At 33.2% G+C, this 10,896-nt stretch overlaps 1 protein-coding gene across 1 annotated transcript; it reads right to left on the reverse strand.

The window, feature by feature from the left end:
• Window positions 1-2,265: 2,265 nt before the first annotated feature.
• On the reverse strand, window positions 2,266-10,489 carry LOC133185670 (fibrinogen C domain-containing protein 1-B-like). The gene is made up of 6 exons (XM_061320978.1): window positions 10,334-10,489; window positions 10,165-10,246; window positions 8,277-8,413; window positions 7,642-7,738; window positions 7,228-7,392; window positions 2,266-2,513 (listed from the first exon to the last, which is right to left on the reverse strand). The coding sequence occupies exons 1-6, from the start codon at window positions 10,487-10,489 to the stop codon at window positions 2,266-2,268; spliced, it is 885 nt and encodes a 294-aa protein (XP_061176962.1).
• Window positions 10,490-10,896: the final 407 nt, after the last annotated feature.

The following is a 10,896-nucleotide window of genomic DNA, read 5'->3' on the forward strand; positions in this document are numbered from 1 at the left end:
AGCCTTGTATGTAATATATTTAAGCGTCGATTTCCGTAACTGAAGTAAGAGGGTGGCATAGTTTTATTATAAGAAATAGATTTTTTTAAAATAGATAATGAGGAAGAATTTCTTACAACAAGAGGTAATGAGTTCCATTCATCAATAACAAGGGGAATGAAAGTTGACTTATAGGTTTGTAATCTGCATTTGGGTATGTTATAGTTATGTGCATTTCTCGTACTGTAACTTGATGAATTACAACGCAAATCTGGGATTATATCAGTCAGATACTCAGGAACTTGATTATTATAAATTTTGTACATTGTAGTTAATCTAGTATTTTTCCTTCTTTCATGTAATGGTTCCCATCCAGTTTCAAAATAAAGTGCATCTTTAGAAGATAGTTTATTAATATTGTTTTTTTTCACTGACTCATCTATTCTACAATAATTTAATTCTGATTGTAACACGCCTTTTGATTGGATAAAAAAAATTTACTTTATATCGTATAAATTGGGTTTCCTACGTCACAATGACTTACGTCAAAAACGTATCGATCCGCCTGACTTTACATTTAAATTTTGTACAATATGAAGTCAATTTTTAAGAGCAATCATCTTTTTTCTTACAGTGAATGAATGAAGATTAAATTATAAGGAATGAATTTAATAACTACCCAATTTATACGGTATAAAGTGGGTTGGAATAGTTTACGCTTTTTTATAAACCGCTTCGCGGTTTATAAAGCGTAAACTGCCCCAACCAACTTTATACCGTATAAATTGGGTAGCTATTAAAAATCATTCCCTAATTGTTTCATAATTGATGCATTACAAAGCCTTATTTGTTATAGTTTGAAAATCTGAGATATACCTCTCATGCCTTGGAACTTTTCACATTTATGAAAGAGTAGCTCTTGGATCATATTTTAAAATTCCAGCAAATAGTCTTCTATGACTAAGCTCATCCAGAAAGGACAAAAGAGCATATTTCAAAAACCAAGCCACAATATTTAAATTGGTCAATAATCCGGACTAGATGTACCAAATTAATGAGAAAAAAGATAAAAAGCATTAGACGACTGTTATCAATTGAAAACTTTCCTGTTAGACTTTTGTTATCAAATGATAAACAAGTGCAGAGATGGCTTGATTTTTTTTTACTAATTTCTTCTAAATATATTCTCATGACCAGTGAAACATATTCTTTCTCTTGGTATTGATATCGTTGTTATCTCTGAAGTGATTCCAGTATCGTTCTATTGATTACCAACCAAAAACATCATATATATTAAATTTAAAAAAAAAAAATTAAAAATTTTTTTTTAGAATGTACATAATCTATCTATGTAAATTGTATAAACTCCTTCTCATTAATAAATGCTCAAAATTGTTTTGAAAAAAAGAAGGCCCTATGTGCCACCTCATGGTAAATAAACAGACAAGTAGCAACGTGGGGTGGGGTGGGGTGGGGGCTGCGCTACACCAATTTTTTCCAAACATAAATTTTTACTATTGCAAATGTTCATTGAAAGGCCGGTTGCCCCCCCCCCCCCCCCCTTGTTGCAGAATAGTCAAAGAAGGGTAAGTGGTAGCCTATGAAAAAAAATAGCACTGAAAGAAGTTCGACGTCCCTCGGATTTGGACAGTTTTCTTTTTTTTTTTTATTTATTTATTCATTTTTTTTTTTTGCTTGTCAGTTTTATTTTTGCCCATCCCCCTCCCTTCAAAATCGATGCCACGTCCCTAATAAAGAACTTTACTTAGTTAAAAAAAAGTTTGTATTATTTCATTTGACAATTTAAATGTATGATTAAATCTAATGAAATCAACATGCCTTATTGAAAACAAACATATTTTTCAATAACACAAATCATTCAAAATTCTTACATGTAAAAGACTTAGATGCACTTTGTTTGCTCTGCTCCAAATTTGTATTGTTTTATCGGACTTTCGAGATTGAATACTTTTCGTTATTAATTTTCATATTTCATGTGATCAATTTTTCTAAACTATGGTACAAGTTACTCACCCAATATAATATTGTTGATATTGTGCAGATATCCGATGGTCTTGGTCTTAAATTCAACTCAGGAGTTTTGCTCCCTCATGTCATTATAACAACGCCAATTGCGTATCTGCACTTTGATTTGATTCGTCGAGAAACATTTATTTAAAAAACATGATTACCCTCTGAATGATGAAATCATGACCTCCAGAGAGAACCTAGGAAAAGTCAACATTCAGTATAATTTCATTATAAAGGATTAATGATACATTAACTCTAGTTTTTGTATCTAATCATCATCACAGTCTTTTTCAACGCTTCATCATACTTCCAGTGTTCCCATACCGGGTATTCCCAACCAGACAAAGCAGACTGGGCGTACTGTCCGTTAAGATTTGAGTGGAGACAGTTTTTGTACCACCAGGCTCCGTGCCGTAATATAGAACAGCTACCATCACTCTTGATGTCATTGTCCTGATCCTTAGTACTGAATCTCATACCGTTATGATAAGTCAAACTGTCACCTGAAACAGAGAATTGATTCTTGTAATCATCTTCATCCTGGTCTTTAGTGGTGATAGTTATCCCAAGCCAAACTACCACCTGTCAAAGGGTATCTAGACAACATTCAAGTCTACTAATTAATACTAGTAAATGTTTATCGTAACACAATGTCCTCCACCGTAGTGGTCATTGTCCAGATCTTTAGAAGTAAATGTTTTACCGTGTAATGGTCACTCTGTGAACTGTTTGGATATTGATAATAATTAAATGATATATTACGGCAAGAAAAACACATCTAAAATATAAATGTGTACGGATGCTTCTGATGAGGCGATAGTGGTGTGCTTGGTTTAAAGAAGGGGAGATTGCAATGAAATCATTCATGGGTTTAAATATGAAAAGCCAGTTTATTATTTGTCAAACTAACTAAGCGATACTCAGACGAGATGGTCAACAGTAGAAAAAGAAGCGTACGCAATTTATTATGCTTTACAGAAACTAGACAACTACTTACACTATGCAAAGTTTGTAATAAGGATAGATCATAAACCGTTGAAATACTAATTGCAAGTACCAATGAAAAAGAAAAAGATGCAGCTCTGGACTTTGAGTATAGCGGGTTACAATAATAATTGTAAAGTAAAATACGCTAGTTAAGAAATTGATAGACCAGATCTTATTTTCAAAAATAACCTTATAATTTTAAAGGAGAAAATGGAAATTTGGCTATAGAACTAAATAAAGATCCAAAAATCCCTTATATCAAAATTACCATCTTAGAAGGAAAAGCCGATAAAGAATATTAAGAAATTATATGCCAATAAATGATGTCGTATATTTTCTGTCAAACATGGAACATGATCCTATCATACGTTTGTACTTACCTCAACATTGAAGAGACGGTGTTATTTAACAATATTATGATGAAATTGAGCGTATGGGAATAGAAAAGAAATTAGATTCTATTAGGCAAAATTATATAACTGACCAGACTTGTATTAAGAAATTTACAGTTTCGTGACACAGTGTGTTACTTATTCGATAAGGTCCTTAAAGAAGTTAAAACCACCATTTCAAGAGACAAACATACCTCCATATGCATTTGCAAATATTTGATTAGATTTGTCGGGTCCACACCCTCACTCTTAATCAGGGAACAAATATATTGTGGGGTTTGTCGATTTAGGGGTTGGCCTGAAGCCTTTGCTGTGCAGGATAAAATAGCAGAAACGATTGCTCGTTTGATTTTAGAATTTTTTCCAAGACATTGGGTGCCTTTGTAATTAGTCACTGGGACATAAAGGGACAGAAAATGAAAACAAGGTTGTCAAAGAAACCTTACAAGAACCTTAAATCTCACAGTTACTACATCGTATTACCATACAAATTAACGAAATCTTGAGCGATTCCATCGCACAATGCATGATGTTTTGTCCAATATATTACAAGACAACCTGACAACATGGGACATACCCCTCAATCAGAGACTCGCTTTCATATCAATGAACATTTTAAATTTTCGCTATTTTTTTGGAGTTTACAAAAGAGTTGATGTTTTACCCATTGATAAGATTTTGAAACCTGTACATGCAAGGGTGAAGGCCTTCGTAAAAGAGCGCTTCAAGAACATCACCAAATTTCATGCACTCATAGAATAACGACAAAAGTAAAACAACAACAAACGAAATATGCAAATAAAAACACAGTACACGAAGAAATAAAAGTGGGACATCCAGTTTATCACAAAAATTACCAAAAGCAAAGTAAATTGCAATGTAACTGGAAACCTTTTTATCGTGTTATTGAACAAACTACACCAGTGACATTCAAAATTAAAAATCAGTTGGGCGGACGGTTTTGTGAAAACACGAAATACTCTCTTGCGATTGGCAAAGGTAGATTGGGAAATTCTAAAATAGGAAGACGGTACACCTATAAGAAATGCAGCGTATGCAATACCTCCTGAAAGTGAAGAAACAGACGAAGATAACAAAAATGTACCTGACATCGATGATCCCAGTGAGAGAACATTATAAGCTAGACTTGCTAATAAATTTAGAAAGGAAAAGACGATTGGTTTTATGAAGACGACATTAATTGATGGGAATTGTCTAAGCGCCTAAAACAACGTTAACAGACTAAACCTGGACAAGATATTGATTTTGAGGAAATGACATTGAGATTGAACAATATGTTGAGGAAATGGACATTTATGAATGTTATATACCAAAGTCTCAAACACAGATATAAAAGCAATGTTAAACACTTAAATTGTTACTTTAAGCAATTTTACGAAACGAGTATCATCACATAATACTAGTGCTACAGTAAATTGGGTGTCTGGGTATATGGGTATTTTCTGAACTAGTTCTTAATGGACAGTAAAGTGAGATTTAATGTTTAAAAAAATTAAATAGACGTATAAAATATGAAAAAAGGTCTAGTATTAAGCTACGTAATGTGTCTGAGTATGACATTATTAGATGAAAAAATCTAACCTAGAATAAATTTGAGACTTGATCAAATATTTGCATGGTTGCTTTCTCTCTTGTTGTGGAATTTTGAAACCTCTTTGTGATTAATCTAATCATTTTCAGTACAAAAATGCGATACATTTTTAATGATCATGGAAGTAGTGCTATTAAAAAGTCACGTCCTTATTTGTGATTTCAGGTTGACACTTTCTTCACACTTCTTCGAATCAATTTAATATTTCAACATTACAATTTCATGTGATCCTCTTAATTCAATTAATAATATACTTATACAGTAATCAAAATATAACAAAGAAAATATTCCCATAATTGAGAGTTGTTGACAGACATGAGTATATACTTTCTCCTGGGAATAAAAGTTCTATTATCATAAGGTAAAGAATTGTATTGTATGTATGAAAGGTCAAGGTCAAAAATGTATTCGTTGTCTTGAAAGAAAAGATTTATATATAATATTTCAGCCAATACTTCCAGAATGACAGAATCTAGAAGGCAATAGACTGACCACACTGAGAGTTCCATCTGTACTAGGAATCAATTTTAGTTGGAAGGGGGGGGGGCACCCATAAATTTTCAGTTGGAGGCACAATCAACTACCAAAAATTCCTTGACAAGCAAAAAAAACAAAAAAACAAAAACAAAACAAAACAATAAAAGGTCATCAGACGTTATTATTGAGGGGGCACAAGCGTATAACAGCTATGTTTTTTTTATAGTATTCTATATATCGGCAAAATCATTGGGTGGGCACGGCCCCCGTTGCCACCACCTCCCCCGGTTCCTACGGCCATGAATAAGTATTGAAAATGAAAATAACAAGAAGACAATTTTGTTGACCAAAAAAAAATATCAAGCTACAATGGTTCTTATGAAGCAGAGACAAAAAATCCACCATACATACGCTGATGATAAACAGGCACAATATATCAAGACCATGTATACAAGTATCGGACTCGACAGAGAACATTACCGTATCATATAAGGAGGTGTGAGACAGAACTTCGGTTAGGGGCAACTATATCAATCTAAATGAAGTGACAATCTAAATTACTAATTGCTATTACCAAAGATGATATCCTTATGATGTAGTTTCTGATACAAAAGATGTGCGCACTGAATATCCATAGCTTTTTAAGAACTTAGCTCGTAGACAAATTTTGAGAACTTTCACATCTTAGATCTAAGACTGACTATGCTGTACGGAACATATAAGAAAAATCTTTCAAACTCTTCTGAAGAACTACTGGACCAGAAGAGTTGCTATTTACGTGAAAGCTTCACTACATAGCGTACATTCAAATTGTTCAAATTTGTTCCAAGATCCCAGGGTTAGGATGGGGCCGCAGCGGGCGATCAAAGATTTACATAGAGATAGATACAGAAAATATTACAAAATCTTTATTCTCAAGAACAACAAGCCCATGAAAAGTGATCATCATATAAATTATTGAATGGGACGTAGACAACATACAGTCAATCAATCAATCAATGGCCCTGGATGCCAACTATAGGTCTAAATTTATAGCCCTTCTTGGGTATATGGTGACGTCTCTAGATGAGTGAAAACTTCTTGAATAGGACGTTAAACAACATACAATCAATAAATCAAATTATGATTCCCGGGTCTAGGTTGGGACCACAATGGGTGATCAAAGCTTTACATAGGAACGAATTGGAAAAATTATTTAAAATATTCTTCTCGAGCAGTGTTTAGTCATATTTATATGGATGCATTGTAATGTTCATTCATGTAACATGTACCGATATACGACAATATGTGCAGTGAGGGTAGGTACACATTGTCGCCGGTGACAATATGAACAGGAAGACAATATGTACCATCTCTATCGCGCTGCATGAATTAGTATATGCAACACGTCAGTATGATTCACACACTAATTACATTCACAAAAAACGACACCAAAATCTTTAAGAAACAATATCTGTTGGCGACAATATATGCAGTGTGCGTAGATTATTTAATGTCGCCAGCGACAATATGTACATGCGTAAATTTTCAGCCGGCGACAATGTGTACAAATCGACTATAATATGTGCAGTGAGAGAAGGTGTATAATGTCGTCGACGACGATACATGTATGTTAAAGAACAACACAATGTACCCTCACATGCCTATACAATATGTACAGTCCAAATCTGAACAATCTGTACCGTCAAATACCTGTACAATACCTTGATCCCATTACTAGTATATTAATTGGAGGATCCAGATACTCACCCGCTGTTCCATTGTACCCAGAAACTGTAAGCATATATTTATTGTTTTCATCTCCGATGTAGAATGTGGAATACACTGCATAGGCCTGTTCTCCATTATGTCTCTGGAGATCAATTCGAAGTTCCTGGTTTTTATCCCTTGCTAGGGCGTGGATGACGTCATTTCCTATATATATATATATATATATATATATATATATATATATATATATATATATATATATATATATATATATATATATGTCGACAGAAAATACGATTGAAACACGATATCGTTTTAATATTTCCCATATTACTTTGTCAAAAATATTGAACTTGTCAAGTGAACTGGACATTGATACATGTACATTCTTCTTTTGATATCAAAATCCAAATTAATCAAGTTTTACGATTAAAATAAAACATAAGATCATGCCTATCCAATAGTTCTTAGTGACAGTCCCAAATCCGTCTTTATACTCTATCCATGTTCTGTAAAAATCCATCTCACCATCCTGGCGTTTCTGAATGACCTGTAGAAAATCCTAGATAATTCATTTTATAGCTTCTTTTAAAAATAAACACCGACCACTATCATAATGTTACGTTCTTCTTAATTATCTGTAAAGTTTATAGCTAGATGTTTGCCAACATATTTTTATTGACATGTGTAAAATGGTTTAGGAACCAATTCTAAAACAAAAACTTGTATTTAGTTTCCTCGTTTTTTTCTCTACCCGTAAGTACAGTTAAGTCCCCGAAGTACAGATTAAAGTTCAACTGCCCTTTATTGTTATGCCATGGTTCGTCCCTCAATGTTTGGTTAATGTTAAAATCAAGAATTATGGTTGTGTTTCGAATGCCATTCCTTATTTGCTGTGAAACGGGTTTTTAGTTACACAGAGCAATAAACATAATGCCATCATGATAATATTTTATTTAATTTGTTTCCATGATAAGCTCTAACATCTAAAATTGTCTTAGATTTTCTACAGTTGAAGTTGAAATAGCTAATAAAAAGAAATTTTATTGAGTATTTGGCAATTATTCAAAAATTGAATCACTACTCACCGTCCACCCTCCTCCGCCTGTCGTCATGTCACAGAAGACCTCTCTACGGGTGTCGGGATAAATAACGTACACTCCATCTTGTCCTTTCTTGCTTTGGTCTCTTTTCACAATATCTGAACAGTCTTTGTATATTTTTTCTATTCAGATAAAAAAAGTAAAAGAAGTTCAATAACTGATTGCATTACACATGTTTTAAAACATATACATTGTAGTTCATTTGAGATTTATAAATTTTATTTAGTGTTTGTTGATTCATAATCGAATGCTCTTTAAACCTGAATATTTTATTTTTGGGCCTTTTACAATATTATTACAGAAACTGAAGCTATAGCAGTTACAATCGGGAGAGTTAAATATCTAGTCATAAGCCATGGTAAAATAAACTCAATTAGGAATTAATTAAAAATCTTTCCTTACTTATGTAGCAATATACCCTTACCACCATATGGGGTTTATGCCTCTTAGTTGATTCGGTAAGCAAGATCATGCTCTATTTCAGAATCATTTCTAACAGTTTTGTTTGTAGTCATCATTTCGCAAGTTCCATGTTCGATACAATGATCTTGTCAGCAAATATAACCCATTATTAAGTCAAATGCTGACTGACGTTTCACATACAAATTGTTTGGCCATTATTTACGCATTCAATTGTCTACGGATTTTTTTCCCGGTATTTCCCGATCATGACAATGAGCACACGTTGGGTGTGACCAGATGGCAGGGGATGCTCACTCCTCATTGGCACCAGATCTTTATATCTTTCAAAAACCGATTGTTGTTTTTCAATCAAAAATTACAATGACTAAATAAGTAATGCTCGGTTTTTTGTAATTTTTGATATTTCAGAGCAAGTGTCGAAGGTTAATTTTCACATGGCTCTTGTACCGATGTGATAAACAAGTCGAAAGAAAGGGGGAGGCACTTTCGTCCCTTTTACATGTATATGAATAATTTGCACACATCTAAATAGAAAACATTAAATGTTAATCGTTGGTTGTTTTTCCAGGGAAGCGATTGCATTCATTGCAGGTAAATAAATAACTGTTCAAGCGGATTTTCTATTTTTTCCAGAATTGTTGTAACCAATAATTTCCGAATGAAGAAAAAAGTATTTCATTGTTTCAGTGAGAGAGATTAATGTTTTTTTCACTGTACAACCATCTAAGTAAATTTTTATTGTCTTCTTTTTAAACTTATCTTGACTAATTTGATAGATAAATAGAATGTAAAAATGAACAAGGAATATAAAAAAAAAAATGAAGACCCCATTCCAATTTACCGTTTTTATGTGATTAAAGTATTTTTCAATGTTTTTATTATTACATGCGACATACAAAACATTCATTCTCATACAAACAAACAACAGAAACAGGAAGATTACAATCTTTATCAATCAACCAAGTTGATGAAACAAGAATATCAGCTGTCTCGCTTAAAGTCATCATTTCGTAAGTTCTATGGTCGATACAATGACCTTGTCAGCAAATACAATTTATCATTGAGTCAAATGCTGACTGACGTTTTTCATACTAATTGTTAGGCCATTATCTACACACTGAATTGTCGACGGATTTTTCCGTTATTTCCCGATCATGACAAGGAGCACACGGCGAGTGTGACCGGTCGGCAGGGGATGCTCACTCCTCCATGGCACCTGATCCCACCTCTGATGTTTGAAGGTCCGTGTTTGCTCTGCTCCTATTTTGTATTGTATAATGGACTTTTGAGCTTGAATACTGTTCGTTATCTCCATATATTTCATAAAATAATCTTTTATATATATATCTTTTCTAAATAAAGAAAGTGTAATTTAAGCTTAATAAATTTAAAAGACATGTCCTACAGTAAATTTAATTATTATTATTATTTAATTAACGTTATAGCTTACCTTTTAAAACAGGAACACATTTCCCAGCAATACATATTTCATCCTCAGTACAGGAATGATTCAGACAATTTCCCGCCAAATGCTGAAGTTAAATAAACTCAGAGTTACGATTACCTAAATATTTTATTGAATTCATTCTCATTTAAATGTTTCAAGATCTCCTCCTTACCGTTGGGAATATCTCCCGTTCGACATGAAAGGTGTGGCCTTTAGTCATTAGACTTCCACCATTCTTGATGGCAAATCTTGTGTTTAGTCGGCATGTCTTTTCTTCTTTTATCCAATCCACTGAGCGACACAACTTAAACTTGAAACAAACTGTCATGCACATTGAAATGTCAGCATTTTTCCAAAGGTAAAAACCAGGCATTGAGGAATTTTCATAATTGCTAATGAGCAAAGTTTTGGGGTCAAATGCGTCGAAGCATTGCGAATAGCATGTCTGTAACAGACCTAGAACTTGTCCAAAACGGTAAAGACCGATCATCGTCACACGATTACCGATTTTTTAACATTTCAAATTTTAGTTTCGTTGGGTTCTACTAGGGCATTTATCTGTTTATCTGAGACATATATAGAAGTCGTTAAGGTCTGTCTATTTCTGATTGATGAGGTCTCCCATGATAGTTAATTTATAGTAGTATTGTTCAATAATCAAAACACAAATGGTTTGAGTAAATTAGTTCAAGTTTATAAAATTTTCATGAATAACCGAAACATCAATATTTTTTT

This window comes from Saccostrea echinata, unplaced genomic scaffold (assembly GCF_033153115.1).
Source record: "Saccostrea echinata isolate AGI-Se365-2 ecotype Australia unplaced genomic scaffold, CSIRO_AGI_Sech_v1 ptg000012l, whole genome shotgun sequence".
NCBI lineage: Eukaryota > Metazoa > Mollusca > Bivalvia > Ostreida > Ostreidae > Saccostrea > Saccostrea echinata.

What these genes read in the sequence shown, in the direction of transcription:
- LOC133185670 (XM_061320978.1), bottom strand. Translation starts at nt 10,489, where the DNA reads ATGACAGTTTGTTTCAAGTTTAAGTTGTGTCGCTCAGTGGATTGGATA. An exon ending in CACTAAGAACTATTGGATAG is followed by an intron (nt 7,393 to 7,641) that starts GCATGATCTTAT and finishes ATATATATATAG; the next exon opens with GAAATGACGTCATCCACGCC. An exon ending in TGGGTACAATGGAACAGCGG is followed by an intron (nt 2,514 to 7,227) that starts GTGAGTATCTGG and finishes TCTCTGTTTCAG; the next exon opens with GTGACAGTTTGACTTATCAT.